The sequence below is a fragment of the Dipodomys merriami genome, unplaced genomic scaffold (assembly GCF_024711535.1).
Source record: "Dipodomys merriami isolate MVZ:Mamm:240054 unplaced genomic scaffold, mDipMer1.0.p SCAF_290, whole genome shotgun sequence".
Taxonomy (NCBI): domain Eukaryota; kingdom Metazoa; phylum Chordata; class Mammalia; order Rodentia; family Heteromyidae; genus Dipodomys; species Dipodomys merriami.
In genome coordinates, this window is record NW_027204382.1 from 682,205 (window position 1) to 706,963 (window position 24,759).

At 39.7% G+C, this 24,759-nt stretch overlaps 1 protein-coding gene across 6 annotated transcripts in view; it reads left to right on the forward strand.

The window, feature by feature from the left end:
* LOC138839046 (E3 ubiquitin-protein ligase pellino homolog 1) overlaps positions 1 to 4,841 on the forward strand; it is a 52,502-nt gene extending 47,661 nt beyond the window's left edge. For all 6 annotated transcript variants that reach the window (XM_070038693.1, XM_070038698.1, XM_070038696.1 and 3 more), the window contains exon 7: positions 1,069 to 4,841. In XM_070038693.1, the coding sequence (XP_069894794.1) occupies positions 1,069 to 1,635 (567 nt within the window). In that variant the 3' untranslated portion in view covers positions 1,636 to 4,841. The remainder of the gene's footprint in view (positions 1 to 1,068) is intronic.
* Positions 4,842 to 24,759: the final 19,918 nt, after the last annotated feature.

The window sequence follows — 24,759 nt, forward strand, 5'->3', positions numbered from 1 at the left end:
GCTTTACCACTGGAGCTCCTTTCCCAGTGCTTTCTATGGTTAATTGGAGATAAGGTCTCTTGGACTTTCCTCCTTGTAGGTAGGTTCACAGGCATGAACCACTGGCACCCAGCATATCATTATATGTATATTTTTAAAACAAACAACAAAATAAAGCCTCTTAAATATATCACCAACAAAGGGAACTAAGCCTGAGCTTGATTATCAGATACTGAGAAATACTATATTAGAAGACCATAATAGCTTTTGTTTTTGTTTTTTGTCGGTTGGTGTCAGTGGGCTTGAACTCTGGGCTTGGGTGCTGTGCTCTTCAGCTCAAGGCAAGCGCTCTACCGCTTGAGCCACAGTGCTACTTCCTGTTCTCTAGTGGTTTATTGGAGATAAGAGTCTCACAGACTTTTCTGCCCGGGCTGGCTTTGAACTTCGATCTTCAGATCTCAGCCTCCTGAGTATAGCTAGGATTACAGGCGTGAGCCACTGGTGCACGGCCATGAGTACATTTCTTGTCAAGCATTGTTGCCTTCTTCTTTGTATTATTTTTGTTTTTCTGAAACTAGATATAGCTTTGTAGCCCAAGCAGCCCTCAAACTTAGGATCTTCCTGTCTATCTCTCACATCTGTACTTTTGCTTGGGCTGGCCACAAACAGTGATCATCCTGAGCTTCACCTCCTTAATAGTTAGAATTACAAACATAAGCCAGTACTCTAAGCTCTTAATATTTCAATTAGGAAAAGTCTGTAATAAACATTTTTGTCACATTATGTTCATATATTTAAAAGCGTAAGCTTTTCTAGATTTAACCACATTTTTACCTTTCTGTTTATTTTTGTTTAAAATTAAAAACTAGTTTATAATTTGGTTAGTGTTTAAGTCACAAGTTGTCTTTAGGCTAAAATAGAGACATGTTGGTGTTGAGTATTTTATCTTTGATTTTCAAACTTTTCCTGATGGCTTTTAGTTTCTTGACTTCTTAGTAATAATAGGAAATCTAGGAGCTGTTTATGAGAAATCCCCAAAACCCATGTAAACTCCAAACCAATGTGTCTTTTGATTCTCGTCTCTTCCAGGTGGAAATTGAAACCAATCAGTTACAAGATGGCTCACTTATTGATCTCTGTGGTGCAACACTGCTGTGGCGTACTGCAGAAGGCCTTTCCCACACCCCAACTGTGAAGCATTTAGAAGCTTTAAGACAGGAAATCAATGCAGCAAGACCTCAGTGCCCTGTAGGGTTCAACACACTAGCCTTTCCTAGTATGAAGAGGAAAGATGTTGTAGATGAAAAACAACCATGGGTCTATCTAAACTGCGGCCATGTACATGGCTATCATAACTGGGGAAACAAAGAAGAACGTGATGGAAAAGATCGTGAATGTCCTATGTGTAGGTCTGTTGGTCCCTATGTCCCTCTGTGGCTTGGATGTGAAGCTGGATTTTATGTGGACGCCGGCCCTCCAACCCATGCGTTTAGCCCCTGTGGGCATGTGTGTTCAGAAAAGACAACGGCCTATTGGTCCCAGATCCCACTTCCTCATGGTACTCACACTTTTCATGCAGCCTGTCCCTTTTGTGCACATCAGTTGGCTGGTGAACAAGGCTACATCAGACTTATTTTCCAAGGACCTCTAGACTAACAGTTGTCCTCCAGGACTACATTATAAATTTATAAGCTAAGTGAGTTGGGTTTTTCAACCTGTTGTCCACATCAGTTTCTCTGCTCTGGTCATTTGCATTAAGATGAAGAATTTTTTAAACATTTATAATAAATAGTAGCAATTTCTGAGCAAAAATCTGGGAAACTCAAGCAAAGGGATTTTTGAAAGTACCAGACTTCTGAATTCTGAGTTTTGAAAATATATTTTGAGGAAAAAAGACATAGTCTAATTTGATGCCTTCATTTTAGTGTTTTGAATCACCCATCCTCAGTGTTGAGAAATTGTTTTGTATAACTGAGGGTACTGTTGGTTCAAACTATGTTAGTTTACAGTTTGTTGCAAACATTGTAAAATATAGCAACATGTATATTAACTTTTTTCTATTTATCTTTATGATAGAAAGTATATTAGAATGTTCTTGGTAGAGTAGCATGGTAATGATGGTGTCACACTCAGTGTGAATGGTAGTGTAGTGAGCACATAGCTCAAGGATTTGCAAAGCTAAGGACAAGAGAGCCTCTCTCCTCACCCTGTTAAATATGGAATTTGGTGAATTAAAATACTTTGTAATACCGAATTCATATTAATTACCATTGTCTAAGAGGTATTTGTTTTTAACCACAATGAAGTTAATCAGGAAGATTTTTTTCCTTAATGTTTCTCTCAAGTGTAGTACTATAACAAAAACTTAATGCTAAAAACATTTTATATACTCCTTTGAATATGCAATCTAATCTAGATTATCTATTTTTCTCCCATGATGACTAATCTGTTTTTAGTATCAGCAACATTTGGCAAGTTTATTTTTTGGATATAAACTATGGTTCTCATCTGTTCACTGTTTCTAGAAAAAAAAAAAACACCATTTCTATGGTAAAAAAGCATCAAATAAGAAAAGATAGTGAATATTTGTTTTTAGAAACAGAAATGCTTAGTTAATTCTATATTTGGCTTTATCCAGGCATTAGAAAATATAGAGACATAAAGGGTTGGATGACAATAGAGCCATCCTTCCCCCCATTAAAGCAGACCAGCCTTAACTGTGGAATTGAATCCTAAGGAAAGTTGCTGCGGTATGATTTAAATGAGTGCTTAGTGCTTGGTTGTCAGATGAGCATCAGTGACAGCAAAGGGAAGGAACAAACTTGCAAGGTCTGTTTATTCTTGAACCCCAGGATATCCTTTGCTTTCAGAAGCAAGAAAATGTTTCTGTTCCTCTCCAACCTTTTTTAAAATGCTCCACAAGAAGAGACAGTTGCACTACATCAAACCCTTTCGATACTTGTAGAAATCAGTACACTTTTAGATTAGACAAATCATTTTTAGTTTTAGTCTTTTGATTTCCTTTAGTTTGAAAAACTGTATCATACTTAATTGACTATAGCAAAATTTTGTATGGTAGCATAACTTTATTCTATTACATCACTTTTTTTCTTTCTTTAAAAAAAATTGTTGCTTAGAAGCCATGAACTATTTTATTTTACTGTGTCAAAATTCCTTGTTTGAAAAAAATGATCATTTGGGTTCACTCAGGAAATGCATGTCAGGAAACTTGTATTATAAGTTTATTAGTTGTGATGTATCAGTAACTGCTGTTACCCCTTTTCAAAGAAATATAATTGATTTTGAAGTTTTTTAGATTGTCACATGATTTGTGACTAATGCAAGGAAATTAAGTCCTGTGTTGTGTTTGTTCTAGTCATTTCTATTCAGGCTATATATTGTAGCTTAATTTTTATTTGCAATTAATTTATTCAAACTAAGTAAATACTTTTCAAAATAGATATTTGAATTTGCCTCTGTGAGTTCCTTTTTGCATAACTGAGAATGGGAAACCAGAAATGAAAACTACACTTTAAAATATCCATTTAAATTACAGAAGGAGTTTGTACTTAATGTCACACTTTCATCTATCTTTGGAAATCATCTCATTAATAAAAGAAGTTGTTAGGAGCTAAATATAATAGGACCTTTTTTAGAGAGTTGGTTCTTTACAAATTGCATTCAAGGCTATTTAAGTAGTGTCTCCAAAAGCTCCATCAAGAAAGGTAATTTTTATGGCTTAACTCTTATCAAAGCCATCTTCATATATACAAGTTCCTTAATTTGTATAGGGAATTCAATTCCCTCTCATCTACAATATTAGTCATAAAACATAACAACATGAAGGACAAACATTGAGACATAGGAATCCTTTACCAAGTTACCCTCTTCAAGCTGCAATTGCTTACTTCACTCAAAAAAAAAAAAGTCCCCTGGTTTATGTAAAGCAGGGTAGGAATAACTCATTCTGATACAGATGTATAATTAAATCTAGCATTTGAGTACTCCACTTTTTTTCCTCAAGATATCTCAAGAACCTTGAGTGATGCAGGATCTGACACATACTGAGAATATCAGTGAAAAACTGTCCTCCGTTATTCCTTTATAAGATAAGCAATTCTAACATTGTCTCTTCAAATCATCATATTTGGCAACATAGAACACATTCCTTTCTCCTTATGCTGTAAGTATTAACCTTGCAATAAGTCAGATCATAACATACTTCTTTTATACAATCTCACACCACACCTGCACTTTCAGAATTATTCATATAAGTGCCTTGTCCGCAAATGTTACCTACTGATTCTTGTAGCTTGTACAAATTCCTGGTGTGCACCAAACCATTCTAAGCACTGGGTAATGCAGCAGTACAAAAACATCCTTGCCCTCATGGAATTGGGAAGAGAGAAGTGAGCAAAGCAAAGGAAAGTGGTAGAGTGCAAAGCCTTGGGTTCAATTCCCAGCACCAAAAGTAAAGCAAAAAGACTGTTTAGTCACCCACAGCAACTGGAAGGGTAGAGTTGCCAGTTATTGAAATAGACGTCGTGGAAAGAACAGAGATGGGTGTACTGGTGGACCATAACTTGGATATCACACCAAGATTCCTATGTCAGACAAGATTTTTGCCAAAAGCAGGATGATCTTGCTTTTTGTTATTTGGCTTTCAAGTTTCTGTCTGAGGAAGTTGTGTTTTCAACTGCAGTTAACTTCCTTTAGCCAAAATATTTTCACAGTATTTCTTCCTCTACCCAAGTACACTTTTTAATTCAGCTCCTACTTTTAAAAATTAATAATCCTCAGTTTTCTTGAATGTTAATCATTTGCTGTTTCAAATTCTTCTTAATAGTGATAACTCTGCTAGGTCAAGGGATGCTTTTCCTTTACATTTTTAAAATATTAAAATGCTTATGAAAAACAGTTTTTGTTTTTTGGTTTTTTGTGTCAGTTGTCGGGCTTGAACTCTGGGCTTAGGCACTGTCCTTCAGCTCTTCAGCTCAAGGCAAGCGCTCTACTGCTTTAGCTACAGCACCACTTCCAGTTTTGTAGTGGTTTATTGGAGATCAGAGTCTCACGGACTTTCCTGCCCAGGCTGGCTTTGAACTGTGATCCTCAGATCTCAGCCTCCTGAGTAGCTAGGATTACAGGTGTGAGCCACCGGCGCCCGACAGTTCTTGTACTTATAAAACTACATTTTTATAATTTGGTTTCTAGCTATGAATATGGTTCAGTGGTAGAGTGCTCACCTAGCATGCATGAAGCCCTAGGTTCAATTCCTTAGTACCACATGCAGAGAAAAAGCCAGAAGTGGTGCTGTGGCTCAGGTGGTAGAGCCTTGAGCAAAAAGAAGCTCAGGGACAGTGCCCAGGCCCTGAGTTCAGGACCCAGGGCTGGCAAAAATAATAATACGGTTTCTCTGAAGGAAGCATGCCTCTCAATTATTAATAGAAAATGGAATAAATAAGATCAAAAGAGTTTTCCTAGTAATTGTTGCAACTAGTAATTGTGACTATGATACTATATATCATGTCACATCAGACTTTCTTTCTGAGCCACAAGGTAGATGCTTGCAAACTTTCTTAGATGATCAGAGAGAAAACTGAAAATTCAAACTTTAAGCTTCCAAAACCCTGAGTGTTCAAAAAAAAAAAAATGAAGGTGACATAGCTAGTTGTTGTAGTAGAAAATGTGCTTTTCCCTGGCTAAACAAGGGACAAGATGGGGTGGGGCAAAGAAAGACCTATACATTAGTTCTGACTGTATAGTAGTTCATCAGGGCAACAAGAGAAAGCCCATAGATAGTACCAGAAAAGAACAAAAAAGATTACATGGAAAAGGAATACCAATTATAACAAAAAAATGTGCCATCCAACCTTTTAACTTTTGAGAAGCATTTACTGATGAAGAAAGGCTCACAAGAAAACCAGTACTAATGGGGCTGGGAAGGTGGCTCAGTGGTAGAGCGCTTGCCTAGCATGCATGAGGCCTTGGATTTGATTCCTCAACACCACATAAGCAAAAAGAAAAAAACCGGAAGTGGTGCTGTGGTTCAAGTGGTAGAGCGTTAGCCTTGATCTGAAGAGCTGAGGGACACCACCCAGCCCAGAGTTCAGGCCCCACGACTGGACCCCCCCAAAAAGAAAAGAAAGAAAACCAGTACTAAAAGGGAAAGTAAAGATTAGTCATCTGATGTTCCTCATTACCATATAGCTGTAGATTTTAGAAAACAATAGAATTTAAAGTAAAGGAATCTTCGATAAAGTTGCTGATGAGCCCACCAAGTCCTCACAAGTGAGATTAAATTCAAAATTACAAGTGTCTGCAGAAAGAAAATAACTTGTCATGTAAACAAAGGTTCCCAAGTATAGATGGTCTGCTTCAGATTGTATTTGACTTAAAAAGTTGTCTAGTTTGTAATTGAAACACAGGAATAAAAGAGAATTGTGAGTTCTATCTAGTATGGTAGTGTGCACCTGTAGTTCCAGCCACTTAGGGGGCTAAGCAGGACATTCACTTGAGCACAGAGATTCTTGGGGAGTCTGGGCAACATAGTGACCTACCTCATCCAAAAAGAGAAAGAAAAGCCAGTACTTTCATTTGTAGCCCTTTTGTACTTAACCTAAATCAGCAAGCATAAGTGCTCTCTCAAAGGAAAAGTCTTTTAACTTTTCTAATTTCATGGTTAGGGCAGTGGTTTTGCATAATGCACCTCTGCAGAAATACTCTTCAGTATATCAGATTCTGTTCAGTAAACTTACTTGAAATGGAAATGGTAATTAATGATTTAATGTTACATCAATACATGGTCAAAAATAATAGTAATTTGGACACCAAATGCCCATAAAGTTGTCTGAATCACAAGTTGCAAATCCTGACTTGAAGAGGCAGGAATTTAACTGGACCAGGTGTGGAGGGACAGGAGAATGAAAGCTGATACAGGGTGTCAGGTGTCTACAGCTAGGAGCTTCCAAAGCAAAGATGAGTCCAGGTGGCAGCTGAGGTGGTAGGAGGAATCCCCCATGGTGGGTGTGGCTAACATGCTAGGAACCCTGAAGTAATTACTTCCCAAGTTGAGTTTGCACAGAGCGTGGAGAGGGAAGAAGAGGCAGCTTCTTAGAGGCTCAACTCACTACCCCACCCCTGACCCCCCGACATACACCAGAGCCAGACAGTTGCTTCTAATTGGGTGGAGGGGATAAATATATACATATATATACATATTCATACACACACACACACACACACACACACACACACACACACACACACACACACACACACACACACACACACACACACACATTTGGTCATGGGGCTTGAACTCTGGACCTGGGTGCTGTCCCTGTCCCTCAGCTCTTTAGCTCAAGGCTAGCCCTCTACCACTTGAGCCAAGTGCCACTTCCAGTTTTCTGGTGTGTGTGTGGGGGGGGGGGGGGGAGGCAGAGATGGTTATTGGAGATGAGAGTATCAAGAACTTTCCTGCCTGGGCTGGCTTTGAACCACCATCCTCAGATCCCAGCCTCCCAAGCAGCTAGGATTACAGGTATAAGCCACCAGCTCCTGGCTAAGTATAACTTCTTAAACTGAGCAGTTCAAAGAGGAAAAATAGTTTACTTAAGTGTGCAATTCTAACAACTTTTAGTAGTATCCTCTCTGTAAACATTCTGCAATAAATGCTGATTGTTTTATCACTGATTTTATTCAGAATTCAGCCATAGCAGCACACCCTAGATTGAGTGTACTGTGCAAAGTTGGTGTTTTAACAGCAGAAATAATCTAACTGGTGTCTGTTACGTTATGAGATGGAAGTCAAAGATGCCCTTGGGACGTGGCCTTTTGCAGAGAAGCATTAAGATTGTTTTAAAAGCTATAGTATTTGTTCTAGGACTTTTATAGGTTTGAGATTTTACAATCGACAGTTTGTTTGAAGGTGCTTTTATGGTTTCATTATTGCTACTAACTTCAAATAGAGCCATATTTATTTACCAAAGTATTTTCATTCCTCTTTAAATACAAAAGGGCTATTGAAAATATCTGGGTGGGATTCCACAGCTAGAAGCAATTCTTCAAACAAGGCACAAGTCCAAGCCTTAATACAGCCTCAGATACCAATCCTTAGAGAGTAGGTAACAATAGGCAGTTATTCTTTAGGGGGAAAAACAAAAAACTAGAGACTGTGAGGGAGTTAGAAAATACCTAGATAAGCAGCTGCCCTTCAGAGAGGATGCAATCTACCAATGAAGCTAGCATTTCCTATAATTTTGTGAAATACTTTTACTTAATTCCTTGCCTTTATCTGAGGTCATAAATCTCAGTATCTGCCATCCTACAGGGGAAAAATAAAAAAATAATACTGACATTAATGCACATGGGTATGAGCTCAGGGAATTAATGCTTACGACACCTCATCTTAGTTCCTTTTTCTCTGGAGCTGGTCCTGTGTGTGGAATTAAGATTCATGCAAGTGGTCTCAGACTAACAAACTGAATCTCTTCATCTGGGGAGCTTTGAGGCCTTCGAAATATGAGTCAGAGTATGTTAAATAAATTTCCACCTGTCTTTTCATTCTAAGGACTTTTTTAAAGTTACTCAGAGGCCAGTGGAAAGGATAATGGAAATACTTCATGGCTGAAACACTTTTGAGGCAGTTTGGGGGAGAGTGTGTAGCAGAGAAGCAGTGTATCTAATACATCCCAAGGACCTGTCCCTATTAGCTTGCTGGCACTTATTTATTTATATGTTAACCTATGACTCCAGCTTAAACCAGTTTGAAGAGCAAAATTGCTTAGCTATAAATCAAATTTTAAAAATCCAATCTTTTCATGCATGCCTTCATTGGGATGAGTAAGTCTACTTGGCAATAAAATGTGCTATGAAATTGGACAGTCCTGAGCAAAGGAATTTATGTGGCATGCAAATATGTGCATTTTTAACCAGAAAATAGCATCCCTGTATTCATAGGGCCTGGATGCATGTTTTCTCTCATATTTGGAACCTAGAATTGATTTATAAACATACAAACACCCTGTGGTGGTATCCAAGTGTACATAAGTATATTAACCATAATATGGTAGGTTCGGGGGAGAACTCAAAAGTTGTAATTCCTTAGAAAGGTTAACACAGTCCAACACAATAAACACCAGTAAATGGGTACTAAAAAGAGGGATGAGCCAGGTTGCTGGTGGCTCATTCCTGTAATCTTAGCTGCTCAAGAGGCTGAGATCTAAGGATCATGGTTTGAAGCCAGCTCTGGCAGGGAAAGGCCTAAGGACTGCTGTGGCTCAGAGCAAAAACAATTCAGGGACAGTACCACTGTCCTGAGTCAAGCCCCAGCAGCCGGAGGGAGGGGGTGGGCGTGGAGGGGGGATGGGTAGTTGATTAAGATGAAGAAGGGGTAGATGAAGAGAGGAAGTAGGGGTGGACACAATCATAAAATTCAATGCATAGCCTACAAAATTAATGAAAGGTAGGATTAGGAAGGATGGGGAAGAATGATGGAAGGGGTGACATTGAACATAATGCATTATATTCTTAAACTGCTTCGTTGAATGGCAACTCCTTTGTACAACTAAAGACAACTTTTTTTTAAGTACCTAAACAAGTTCCAAGTTCACACCCCTTAGAGTAAAAGCATTTCCAATAAATCTATTTTGTTTCTTTAAAGTTTCTCTTTCTGTAGAAAAGTGTTTGAAGGCTTTATTTAGAGAACCTAGCTGTAATTGAAGGGAAATTAGGCCTTGTCAATAACCATCCTCCTAGCTAGAAAGAGCAAATTGACTCTTAATGTCCTCTTTCATGTGCTTCTGTTTGTGCCGCTTATTTCCAGCTAACACAGACTTCCACAATGCCAGCATTTGCTTTTTTATTTCTTGGTGGTATCTCTAAACAAGCTAAACCTACCTTAGTGCCAATAAGATAATACTGCCATGTTTTTCTGGGATTCCAGAGCATTCATTCTCTTTCAAGTGGAGTTGCAAGTAGTGTAATTAGTTTAACCTAAAATTTCACTGGGTGTGGAGGTACACTGCTGTAATCCCAGCACTCGGGAGACAATGGAGAAGGATCACAATTCTGAGGCTACATAGCAAGCTGCTGTCTCAAGAAAGGCTGGAGATGTAGCTCAAATGATAGAGTGCTTGCTAACAAGGGCAAAACCCTGAGTTCAAACCCTAGTACCACTGAAAAAATAAGAAGTTTGATTCTGTTTCTTGACCAATTATTTTCACATGGAAAAAAATTATTCTGTGACCAATGATCTCTTAAACATATCAAGGACTAATAATATTGAAACAATGGAGAGGAGGCATAGGGCAATGCCATACAATGGGCACTTTTAACCCCTTTCCAACTTTATTTATTTGCCATTCTGAGGCTAAACTTAGGACCTTGTACTTACTAAGCAAACATTTTATCCTCTAACACTTTTTGCTTTAGTTATTTTTCAGCTAGGGTCTCAGGCTTATCTTAATCTACAAAGCTTATAAACTCTACCAACTTTAACAATGGAGGTATAAAGCTATATTTTATACATATATTTTATATAAAACTATTTTATACTTCCATTGTTAAAATATAGTTTTATACCTCCATTATTGCAGAGATTATAGGCATGAACCACTACACCTGACTTGTTTGTTATAAAGGTGTCCCACTTTTTGCCCCAGTCTCAAACTATGATCTGAGTAGCTGAAATTACAGGCATGAGCCACCACGCTTCGTTGGTGCCACTCTAGAAGGAAAATCTGTATATGAGAATAAAACACAGAAGACACATTTGTCTAGAAATAGACTCTTAGTCTATTTTTTGTAATAATATTTTGCCTTTCATAATCTGTAGTTCTTTCTGAAGTTTCTAGATATGGAATTTTTAATTTATCTTATTAGGACATGTCCTGTTTTTCAAATCTACAATTCAGGTACACATCCTTCCTTATCCAAATTCTATACTGCCCATATCTGTGATATTTTACAACAGAAATATTGTATGCTACATATGTATTTTCCTCTGAATTAGATTAAAAACAGGAAGGCAATAACAAAAAAAAAACACACAGACAAACATTTGATCTTTTCTAAAGCCTGAGGGGATTATGGAAAGTAAGAAGATGTGTATCATGTAAGTCAATTTGCAATTTAATGTTCATTGAATGTTTGAACAGACTAGAAATGGACCCTTCATATGCTGAAGAGCAATTTTTAATTTTCTAGCAACCTTGAGATAAGGGGACAGAGGAAAGGAGATCTTCATTTCTGAATATAGAGTTGTAAGAATCTTTATTGGCATTTATGAGAAAACTTTCTCTGTCCTTGAGGCTCTGGGGTAAATCTGAAAAAAGGCCTGTTAGCAACTTAAACTGAAAAACAAGAGGTGATGTTCTCTATTTGAACATCACAGTTTGCTTTGTTAAAATTAGTTATTACAAAAAAAAAAAAACCAAGCCAGGCACCGATGGCTCATGCCTGTATTCCTAGCTACTTAGGAGGCTGAGATCTGAGCATCACAGTTCAAATCCAGCCCAAGCAGGAAAATCCCTGAGACCCTTATCTCCAATTAACCACCAGGAAACTGGGAGTGGTGCTGTGACTCAAGTGGTAGAGCGCTAGCCTTGAGCTGAAGAGCTCAAGGACAGCACCCAAGTCCAGAGTTCAAGACCCATGACTGACAAAAAAAAAAAAAAACAACATTAAGATGCCTAGAGAAGAATTCTCTTTGCATTCATTCTCATGGTGAGAGTAGCTGTTACACTGAATCTCTTAATTGCATGACTATTCAGACACATTCATCCCCTAAGAAAGGAAAGTGAGTATTGAATGCCAAATACCTACTTTAGATCCATTTATTCAATAAAAATGCATTGAGTTAAGTGAGAGGCACTGGAGATATGAAGATTATTATAATTGCCAAGGCTCCAGCCTTTACAGTGCTGAAAATCTAGGAAAGGTAAATAAGCAGGGACAGTCTGAACATCATGTAGGGAGTGCTAAGGAAGAAACTCCCTTAGGAACATAGGAGGGACCTGAGAGAAGTGGGAAGAATTGGGGTCCTGAAGGAAGAGGAAAGTAGCCAAGGGTGAAGGGGGTTGGCAGGTAGACAGAGGAAAGAGAATTCCTACTCCGTTAGGCAAAACAAGTGCATGTATTTGTGAGACTAACAGTAGTGAAAGGAAGGGCATGCAAGGGAAGCCAAAAGAGCAGGAGGAGGCTCCAGCCAGGGCTTTTGTTAGCCATTAGCCACAAAGATGCTGAGTTCTAAGGGCCTGGCACGATCTAATCTCCACATTTGGGAGATCATGGTGGCTGCAGTGAGGAATGGTGTGCAGGAGGTAGGCAGAAAGATGGAAGATGTGGAGGACAGGGCACTGGGACTAGAGAGAGGGGGATGGATCTGAAACATACAGCATGTCTTCATGGCTGATTGCATAGAAAAGGAGCCAGGACTTTGGTTTGGGCAGCTGGTGGATGGTTCATACCTAAAGAGCTGAGCATCCATGAAGCTGTTCTTTTGGCAGTTGGATGAACAAGTCTGAAATACCCACTCACGAACAAGGTCTGCCTGAGAAACGTGGATGGGAGGAGCACCAGCCTAAGATACTACAAGTGCCAGCTAGGAAGCTGGCACGGAGGCTGGCAGAGGACACGGGGGTCTTTGGTAAAGTCTGAGCTGCAACCAACCCCAGGACTCTTGCCACTGCTGAAATTTTAGCTACTTGGAAGCAATAAATCCCTTTAATGGTTTAACCAGTTAGACTTGAATTTTCTATTGCCTGGAAATGAAAACATTAATTAATAAAAGAGGGACTGTTGAATCTGAGGAATGATAGGAGCCAAGGAGGATGTGAACGAGAGTCAGGGATCCAGTAGATGAATGAACGGGTTTGTGCTTAGGTGGAATGTGAGGGAAACTGGGAGAAGAGGTATGCAGAGTTGGCCTGATGGAAGATAATATAAACGTTAGTCTCTGTTCTCTTGGGCTGGGGGCTGCGGGCCGTGGATAATCAGAACAGTTCCAGCATTGTGCTCAGATAACTCAGTGAGGGTTATATTACTCCAAAATGTAAAGGAAGAAACTTGAAACCCACCTAAGGACCTAAACCTACTAGTTGTGGGACACAGGCCCTATTGAGTCTGACTGCAGAGCCTGCCTTCTCTCTACTGCCTCCCATTGCTCACCCACGGGGTGTGTTTGGTGTACTGGGCACAGGTGGGCTGTGAACTAGCTGGGGAGGCAAGAGAGACAGCTTACAGAACAGCAGCAACACAACAGAAGGGAACAAGCAAACATACCCAAGCAGTGACTCCAATTCTGGTGAGTATCAAGCATGTCATGTTCATTGTCAAGCATGGGATGTCAGATTCTATCCATGTGCATTACTGTCATCCCACACTGACTTTTTCCCATTTTAATCAATTTCTTCAAGAGTTAATACATGCACAAGGAACAATGCAAAGTCTATAGAAGGTGTACAGTGAAAAACGTACCTTTTTCCCTCCTGTCTCCCAGTTAATCTTCCTGCAGGTATCACCTTTGCCAGAAACAAGAAGAGAGGCTTCTTAACCCCTTCCTCCTCTCTCTCCATGGCAGACACAGGTACATCAAGCTGCGTTCTCTTCATGTGACAGTCATACAGACCTCCCTAATGTAACAGTGCTGGAATTGACCCCTTAAAAATCAACTATAAGAAAATCAAATATAAAACTTGAGCATGAGCTCACACCTGCAGTCTCAGCACTCAGGATGCAGCTGTTGGAGGATGGAACACTCATGGCTAGCCTGGGCTAAAAAGAAGACTCTACCTCAGGAAAAAAAATGAAAAAAATTGTATGTAATATATTAATAGAATGTATATGATATATATGACGTATATACAATATGGTATATATTCACTATAATATAGTGATATATGAATCGTGATATATAATTTATATAAAATATGTAATTTACTATAACAATGTAATATATAAAAATTCTACATAATTGAATATATATGTCATATAATATGTTATATATTGCATATATTATATATAATACATTGTGTATAGATTATATGTAATATATGTAGGGGCTGGGGGGTGTGACTGGGAGGGAGGGACTTATTCATCCTGTCAACCTCCACTGTTCTACTAAATCTCTTCAGACCACACACAGGCCCAAGGACTGCTGTTTCTGAGTCCCAGCAATTGCACTTTTCTGCAGTGGCCTTGGTTTCTGATGGCAAGAGTTGCCCACCCCGCCTGTACCCATCTGAGGGGCCCCTGTGCTCATGCTGTAAATCTCCCACCTTCCTGTCTGTTGCCCAGACTTTCATCTTCCCTTCAGCCATGGGAATGGCACTGCGTGACATCCTGCCTCAGCCAGTTCTGCCTGCCACCTACTTGGTCAAGGGCTGTCCTCCAAGCTCTGCCTTGCTGTGGAGACACACACGTGTCTGTGCAATGAAGTCTAGCTTTTTTCTCATTAAAATAACTTGATTTCAAACTACTATCTCCCTTTGGATTTTTTTTTAATCCTAGTTTGAAAGGAAACAAAGTGATGGCTTAATCATCTCAGGTGCCGTTGACTCCGAAGCTGGGGACAGGTTTTCCAGGGAAGACAAATACTTTGACTTGATAGGTCCCAAATGTTATCTCCATGATAACATGTTTGCTCAATCAACTGGAGTAGCCAGCATCACTGTGGAAGAGTGCTGAGTTTCCCCGTGCTGTGCGAGTCCTTCCACTGATGGGGGGGGCGGGGTGGTGTGAATCCACCCAGCCCTCCACATGAGTATGATCAGAGCTCAGTTACCTGGTCCACCACCACTCCTCCACCCAACTTGTCAGGTACTTCGGTTGTGCTAGATTCCTCTCCTTTCTTCACATTCCACGTGTATCTCTGCCAGTCAAGATTAAAGGAATTCACAACCAAGCCCGGTTCTCAACAGTGACCTTGTTGGAAACCCTAGGCCAAGCCACTAGCATCTGACTTTTGGGCTTCTGTTATATTCTCCTCCCTGCGTTCCTTACTTCTTTGTTTGACCTCCTGCAATCCATTCTCCACAAAGTAGCTACAGTTACCTTTTTAATATATAGCTCTTCGGAGTTAAACACAAAGGAGCAATGTCTACATGCCTCTTTATAATTATAAAAAATAATATATATATATATCAAAACAAGCCCCAAGATATAGAAACAAGAGATCTGTTTATAATATATATATATTTAATTTTTTATTTTTGATGATTTTGTCTTTTCTTTATGTATGGTGTATTCATGTGTATATCTTCAGGAGGGAGGGTACAGAATTTGAGGGGAAAAAAGGGTGAAACAGTGCAGCAGTGGAGTTCACAGGACACTGATAAAAAGTGAAATATAGAGATCATGGGTAGAGATGGGAGGGAGGGACTGGGAGAGAGCGAGGGAAGGGATGACACTTGCAACAGGAAATGTATTCCTTACCTTTGTATTTCACCTTTACAATAACAATAAATTAATTTAAGACATAAAAATGAATAAAAGGTTACTGTTTACAGCTAGGTGCTAGTGGCTCGTGCCTGTAATCCTAGCTATTCAAAAGGCTGAGATCAAAGGATCTGGAAGCCAGCACAGGCAGAAAAGTCCAAAAGATTCTTATTTTTTTTCTTTTCTTCTTCTTCTTCTTTTTTTTTTTTTTGCCAGTCCTGGGACTTCAATTCAGCTTTTTTCTGATTACGTGGTACTGAGGAATGGAACCCAGGGCTTCATGCATGCTAGGCAAGCATTCTACCACTAAACCACATTCCCAACTCCCCAAAAACTCTTATCTCTATCTAACTACCAAAAAGCTATACGTGAAGCTATGGCTCAAATGGTAGAGTGCTAGCCTTGAGCATAAAAGCTCCGGGACAGTACCTAGGCCCTGAATACCAGACCCAAAACCAGCACCAAAAATAAAAAAGGTTACTGTTTACAAAATCCAGTAGAACTCTGAGCTAGAAAAGGCTTTGTTGGCAATAGGTTGCTTTCTTGTTAAGAAATTAGTTGTACTTATACTACTTATACTACTGAGAAGGAGCAATGTAATGTTTAGAGGTAAAAAGTTTGTCTTTAAATGGGAGACAGGCTCAAAGAGTTCTATCAGGTATAGCAATCAATTCAACTCAATGTACTTGATTACATGTAAAAGTTTGAAATGAAGTATGTGTCACTATGTAATTTTCAAAATCAATATTGAGTCTGTAATTGAAAAACACTTAGATTAATCCAACCAAAATCCCACTGAACATCATCAGTGATTAGATATTTCAGATGCATTCCTATCAAACTCATAGAAAATAAAATATAGATCAGAACCTATCATCTCCCCCAGTTTTTCTGCTTCAGATCCTCAGACAGCTCCTTATCATTCTTTGATCTGCCTCTGCCCCTCTCATTCTGGCTTTTACTCAGCCTGCTTCTTCATCTCATGAACTTCCAAGCCTGCCCTCTTACTCTGCTCCAGCCACACCGCCCATCTTTCTGTTCTCAAACACATGAGAGTCATTTCTACCACAGATCCTTTGCACTTGCTATTTCTTTGCTATAGGAGCTTTTAGATTGCAGCACTGCTGCATCCTTCTCAGCATGAAGTCCTGAATTCAGATGTCACCAGTTAGTCTCAGCAAACCCGAGGAACCATCTGCCATATTGTCTCATTTTATCTTCTTCTTAGCCCTTAGTAATTTAACTTTTTGTTTATGTACATGTTTATGAGCTATCTCCTCCTTACCTGGAATGCAATCACTTTGGACAGGGTCTTGGTTTGTCTTCTTCAGCATTGTATCCCTTGACTAGTACATAGTAAACACTCAATAAATACTGGTGGATTTAATTCAGCTCATTTCAGCCAGGTGCCCGTGGCTCAAACTTGTAATTCTAGCTACTCAGCAGGCTGAGATCTAAGGATTGCAGTTCAAAGCCAGCCTGGCAGTCCATGAGAAAAAGTCTATGAGACTCTTATTTCCAATAAACTACCAAAAAGCCAGAAGTGGAGCTATGGTTCAAGTGGTAGACTGCTTCTACCCTTGAGCAAAAAATGCTTAGGGACAGCATCTAGGCCCTGAGTTCAAGCACCAGGACCAGCACCAAAAAAAATTTTTTTTTAAATCAACGAATAGGCACGGGTGTAGGGAAATGCCCCTGCATTTATGTGTGCATGTATGTTTTGCTGGGGATCAAAGCCAGGGTCTTGAGCATGTTAGGCAAGCACTCTACCCTCTAACTGGACAATTCTTTTTAAACTCCACAAGCACTAGTGGATGCCATTCTATTTGTATATTAAGGCATCCTCAGGCCAGTGTGGCTTTTTAGTAGAAAAACTTGGCAGTAAGACAGAAGTCACATCTATTATTGTGTCACAAAAAAGCAGTTGTTGTTTTTAAATAATCATGTCAGATCAAAGCACATTCTGTTAGCTTATTTGCTAGGTACAAAATGTGAATGATTTGCATGTGTGTTGGTGTAAGTTTAACCTGCTACAGATTGCCTACTATTTTAGGGTCCCCTGATTGCTGAAAGTTGTTTACTTCATTTCTTTCATTCTAAGTATAGAGGAGGCTGAGCTGATCAGAGGCATGAGCAATGGAAGATGCAGTGAGTGCATTTTCAGATACATTATAAAACAATCAATCACAATTTTGGGGTATTGCTTGTACTTTTTTTTTTGTCGGTCATGGGGCTTGGGTACTGTTCCTGATCTCTTTTGCTTAAGGCTAGCACTCTACCACTTGAACCACAGCACCACTTCTGGTTTTCTGGTGGTTAATTGGAGATAAGAGTCTCATTGGCCTTTCCTTCCCCAGGCTGGCTTCAAACCATGATCCTCAAATTTCAGCTTCCTGAGCTAGGATTACAAGCATGAGTCACCGGTGCCCGGCTTGCTTGTACTTTTGAGATGGAAAACTCAGCTGTTCTTGTTATGTGCTTTAAAATTTTGACTAGCTGGTAGGAAATCCTGAACAGTTTCACAAACACTAAAGCAAGGACTCTGTGTGTGTGTGTGTGTGTGTGTGTGTGTGTGTGTGTGCGTGCACGTGTGTGTGTGCACGCGCGTGTATGAAAGTGTGTGTTTGTTGAGACAGGGTCTTCCTGTATAACCTAGGCTGGTCCTGAATTTGCAATTCTCCTGCCTCAGGTTCCTGAGTGCTGGTGTTACAAGCATGCATTACATTCCTGACTTGAAGCAAAGACTTTAAAAGTTCCTTAAAATTCTTCTCTGCGTGACATATTTTTTGACTTTTTTTTTTTTTTAACAAATGCAGGAAAACAAGTCCCAGCTTGTTCAGGATAAACATCCTTCATCAATCCTGGTGTCACTATATCCACAATTTCTACCAGCACTGCTTTGGCTTTTAATCCTAAAATTTTCTTTTAAAATCATACATTCCTGATGGTAGATCCATGTTCCTATCTAGAGAAGAAATTACCAGTTCAAGGGCCTGGAAGAGGAAGGAAGAGGTATACTGGAGAGACTAAGTGCTGAGTTTTCTGGCCCTTGAGTAAACCACTGCAGGACAGCACAGGGCAGACAGTCTGGGGAAGTGCAGGAAAGAAATTCAGGGAACTATAGGACAGTGCAGTCAGTTCAAGAACGAAGGAGCAACTCCTCTTCAATATAGTCCTAGAACCCTTAGCCAGGGCAATAAGGCAAGAAAAAGACATTAAAGGGATCCTCATAGGAAAAGAAGAAGTTAAACTATCCCTTTTTGCAGACGACATGATACTATACCTCCACGATCCCAAAAACTCCATCCCCAAACTCTTAGAAATCATAAATCACTTCGGCAAAATAGCAGGATACAAAATAAACCCACAAAAATCAGTTGCCTTCCTATACACTGATAATGTACAGGAAGAGAGGGAAATAAAGGGAGCAACCCCATTCACAATAACCTCCCGAAAAATAAAATATTTAGGAATTAACCTAACCAAAGATGTAAAAGAACTATTTAATGAGAACTATAAAAAGTTAAAGAAAGAAATTGCAGAAGACACTAGGAAATGGAAAGACCTCCCATGCTCCTGGATAGGCCGACTTAATATAGTAAAGATGGTAATACTTCCAAAACTAATATACAAATTCAACGCAATTCCTATTAAAATCCCAATGACGTACATCACTGAAATACAGAAAACAGTCCAAAAATTCATATGGAACAACAAAAGACCTAGAATAGCCAAAACAATTCTAGGGGATAAAGACAATATGGGAGGGCTATCCATGCCGAACTTCAAACTCTACTACAGAGCTATAATAACAAAGACAGCATGGTACTGGCACAAAAACAGACCCGAAGACCAATGGAACAGAATAGAAGATCCAGAAATAAATCCACAGGCCTACAGCCAGCTGATATTCGACAAAGGAGCCAAAGACATACAATGGAAGAAACACAGCCTCTTCAACCGTTGGTGCTGGGAAAACTGGGCAGCCACATGCAGAAAACTAAAAGTGGACCCCAGCCTATCACCATGCACCAACATCAACTCAAAATGGATTAAAGACCTTAACATTAAACCTGAATCTCTGAAACTACTGCAGGACAGAGTAGGAGAGACACTTGAACTAATAGGCACAGGAAGGAACTTCCTGAACAGAGTCCCAGGGTCACAACAAATTGGAGAGAGACTCGACAAATGGGACTACCTTAAAATAAAAAGCTTCTGCACAGATAAAGCTATCGCAACCAAGCTAGAAAGACAACCAACTAATTGGGAAAAAATATTTACCAGCAATATATCAGACAAGGGGTTAACATCCTGTATATACAGGGAACTCAAGAAACTAATCCCTCCCAAACCCAACACACCAATTACTAAATGGGCAAGGGAACTAAAGAGGGACTTCTCAAATGAAGAAATAAAAATGGCAAAGAAACACATGAGGAAATGTTCATCATCCCTGGTGGTGAAGGAAATGCAAATAAAGACAACCCTGAGATACCACCTTACCCCAGTCAGAATGTCCCACATCCACAAATCAGCCAACGACAAATGCTGGAGGGGATGTGGAGAACGAGGAACGCTATTACACTGCTGGTGGGAATGTACACTCATACAACCACTTTGGAAAGCAGTCTGGAGGGTCCTTAGAAAGCTAAAGATTGACCTCCCTTACGACCCAGTCATACCACTTCTAGGCATCTACCCTGAACAACAGGAACCAATATACAAGGACACGTTTATTGCAGCACTGTTCGCAATAGCTAGGATATGGAAACAACCTAGATGCCCCACCACAGATGAATGGATCCAAAAATTGTGGTATCTATACACAATGGAATATTATGCAGCCATTAGAAATGACAAAATAATGGCATTTGCAGGGAAATGGATGGAGCTAGAAGGAATCATGTTGAGCGAGGTAAGCCAAGAACGAAGAGACAAACAGTACATGGTCTCCCTGATAAGTGGATGATGAATCCAAAATGTTAGGTGATATGACAAAACTAACAGGACTTAAGAAACAAAGAACTCCCACTCATCTGGTTGAACCACTACTAAATATCCCCATGCTGCTGATCACATATATGGTATATAACATATGAGCACCGTTATATATTACAGACTGTGATAGACAATTTGCTCCAGGAAAGTTAGAATGAACTTGTGACTTTAAATGAGCATCATTATTCCACAATACTGTGAATTTCCGGAAATTAAGTAATCACTTAATCACGATCAAAAAAAAAAAAAAAAAAAAAGAACCTTGGGGAAGGGAGGGAGGGAGGGGATGGTAGGGGGAAAACAATGGAGGGGGTAACAATGTTCAAGAGGAAGTGGAAGTGTACTCATTACCTCACTCATGTAGCTGTAACCCTCTGTATAGTATCTCTACAATTAAAAAAATTAAAAAAAAAAAAAAAAGAACGAAGGAGCAGGCAGGACAGGGCAGTAATGGTAAAGCTACTTTAGATAATGGTAATATGGGGCAAATGGTTTTACAATGTGTGTGTGTGTGTGTGTGTGTGTGTGTGTGTGTGTGTGCCTGTCCTGGAGCTTAAACTTAGGACCTATGCACCATCCCTAAGCTTTTTGCTCAAAGTTAGCACTCTACCACTTGAGCCACAGCTCCACTTTCAGCGTTTTTTTGGTTTTTTTGGTTTTGTCGGTCGTGGGGCTTGAACTCTGGGCCTGGGCGCTGTCCTTCAGCTCTTCAGCTCAAGGCGAGCGCTCTACCACTTGAGCTACAGCGCCACTTCCGGTTTTCTGGTGGTTTATTGGAGATAGGAGTCTCGGTCTCTCCTGCCCAGGCTGGCTTTGAACCACGATCCTCAGATCTCAGCCTCCTGAGTAGCTAGGATTACAGGCATGAGCCACCAGTGCCCGGCCCACTTTCAGCGTTTTGTTTTTTGTTTTTTGTTTTTTGGTTTTTTTTATAATTAGAAATAAGAGTCTCAGGGACTTTCCTGCCCAGGCTGGTTTCAAACAGTGAATTCTTAGATCCCAGCCTCTTGAGTAGATAGGATTACAGGTGGGAGCTACCAATGTCCAGCAATGAGTCAATTTGTGATGTGAGTTACTAACTCTGTGAAAATGGAGTTTTAAAGTTCCAAGTGTTGCTATGAAATATGAATTTTGATGGATTTTTTCCCAGTTAGGGTCTCAACACCAAACAGATGGCACCCTTAATTTAGAATAAATTGAGAAAACGTTTATTTTCTTTTTCTTCCTTTTTTTTCTACTTTTTCTCTTTGGCACTTATACATGCTAAGTATGTGCTCTATCACTAATCTGCACCCAGTGTAGAGTTTAATTTCAAGGGGACTCTTTACAAGATCGTGACTAGCACTAAAGTTGGTCTAGGTCCTTAGGGATCAGGTGCAGCAGAAGGGCTGACGGCTCTGGCCTGAAGAATGACTATTTATCAGAACAGTCCCTGATCAAGGACTGACTTCGGTCATTTGGAATGAACCATCAAGGGCACAGGAGTTATAGGCCACCTCACTAGGAAAAATCCAAAAAGGAGCCACCGGGAAAGAGAGCAAGTGCCCACGACCACATTGACTCCGGCTGGCAGAGAAGAAGGGAGAACAAAGAGGAGAAAAGATCTGATTCCCCCCACTTCCTTGATGAGAAGGCTGAGGAAGAGCCGTCACAACACACACTTTCCATGGCAAAGTTTCTGAGCAAAGCTGTCCAGAGTGAATAGGATGTAACCTTACAGTCAGATTTGGAAGGCTGTTGTGTTTTCATTCTCTCTCTGTGCTGAAAATCCATTCCAGGATCTTGTGCATGCTAGGCAGGCTTTCTACCACTGAGCTACAACTCATTCCTGGATTTGGAGTTTGGATTCACATCTGACACTAGACATTCTGATTCCTGCATGGAGACAGTAGACTAAAAATTGAGCTTGTTACCTTAAAGTGGCTGAAAAATGTAAGGTCTGGACAGAATTTTCATACCATAGCAGAGAATGATGACACACACACACACATACACACACACACACACACACACACACACACACACACACACACACACACATTTTATATATGTAAAGGGACCATAGAGACAAAAAAAGTTACATATTTGGAAGTGGAAATGTTATTCAAGTGCTAGAATGCCAGCCTTTGAGCCGAAAAGCCAATTGAGAGTGCAAGGCCCTGAGTTCAAGTCCTAGCATTGGCATAAAAAATAATAATAGTATAAGTTACATATTGATTCAGTCAGAAAAATGGTCTCATCTGATGTACTACTTATATAAGAGTTTCCAATATTTTCACTGTCAAAAGAAACATCGCAGAGAACATGCTTGAGATACCTTGCATGGGCCAGCCAATCCAAACCAGAATTCCATATGAATATATGGGTATATGTTATAAATTTATATATACATATATTTATATATACACATATATATGTTATATATTCATATATATTATATATGTGAATGAATATATGAATTCCATAGCTTATGTCAACTATAGGCTTAAACAAGAAGTTAGCACTGTGACAGATTTCAAAGGAGTTTAAAGACATTGATTAGCTACCTCTGTATTGTCCTTTCAATAATGGCCCTGCAGATATTATTCTTAGGTGGTACAGTATCTGGTGGGTGGGGACATCTTACTGGCCAGGCTTTCTTGTTACAGTGACTTATGCCTCCTCTCCAAGGTTTAGACTTTAGCTATGTGATTCAGAAATTCAATTTCTTTTGTTCACTCAAGAATAATCAGGACGTAAATCAAGAATTTATGTCCCTCCTTGCCCACCTCACCACAGATTTACTGGTAAATCAAAATATCCATTGAACTAAAAAGACATTAGAGTCAGAAACAGGGCTGGTTATCACATGCTCTAGCCGAATGTTTGAAGAAAGACTGTAGACAAATAAGACATATTTTAATTTTCAAGAAAATAACTCAGTTGATAGTATAGCTCAATGGCACTGAGTTTGCCTAGCATGCTCAAGGACTTGGGTTCAACCCTTAGCACCACAAAGAAAAAGGAGGAAGAGGAAATGGAAGAAGAGAAAAAAGTATGAATTTCATTTGCGGTGGACCAAAAGTGTAAGCATCACATATAAATTACAACATATAATAATTTGCTTGACTGATTGAATGTGTGAAACAACCTAGATTATTCCTCCAAAGGGAATATAACCTATCTTCTTTACAAATCCCTGGGTAGTTTGTTCTCTTGCTTGTTTGCTTATTTTTTGTTTTGTTTTTTGGAGGGGTGCCTGTCCTGGAACTTGAACTCAGAGTGCTGTTCCTGAGCTTTCTTGCTCAAGAATAGAGTTTTACCACTTGAGCCATTGCTCCATTTCCAGCTTTTTTGGTGGTTAATTGGAGATAAGAGTCTCAGGAACATTCCTGCCTGGGCTGACTTTGAACAATGATCCTCAGGTTTCAGCTTCTTGAGTCACTAGGATTACAGGTGTGAGCCACAGGCACCTGACATGTTGTTAAGGGATTTTGTTGTTGACTCTTTTTTTTGGGGGGGTGGGAATTGAACTCAGGGCTTCACCACCCTGGTAGGTATACCACCACTTGAGCCACATATCTAGCCCCTCCTGGGGTGTTTTAATGTGTTGCATACCACAAATGGGCAGAATCTTAGAATCATAAAACTTTGATTAGCCAGAATTGAATCTGAACCCTTAATTTAAAGGATCTCATCTGAGCTGGGCGCCAGCGGTTCAAGCCTGTAATCCTAGCTACTAACAAGGCTAAGACCTAAAGTTCAAAGCCATCCTGGGCAGGAAAGTCTGTGAGACTCTTATCTCAAATTAAACACCAGAAAACTGGAAGTGGCACTGTGTTCAAGTGGTAGCGCTAGCCTTGAGCTAAAGAGCTCAGAACAGCACCCAGGCCCAGAGTTCAAGCCCCATGACCAGAAAAAAAAAAAAAAAAGTATTTCTTTTGATACTTGTTCCATATACCAATTTATTTCTCCTCAGGTCTTAATCCACCCTCACCCACTATTCTGCTCTTTGATGCTGGAGGTATAAACACTTTTCTTTTGCAGTCTGCGGGATATTAAGCTTTGTCATTAAAGAATGCTAAATGGCCATTGTAGGGGGAAATTGCCTTTTTTTTTTTTTTTTTTTTTTGGTGGAGTTGTATTTGACATTGAATCCAGAACCTTGTCTAACACTGGAGCACAGAAGAGCTGCCCTTTTATTTGTATTTTTTGAGAGTCTCCCTAACTTTGCTCCAGGTGATCTCAAACTTAATATTGTTCTGTCTCTGCTTCTGAGTAGCAGGGATTACAGACTTATGCCACCATGCCTGGCTATGAAAGTACCTCTCTTACTTATTCTGAGGTGCTTTTCTTACTTCTGGG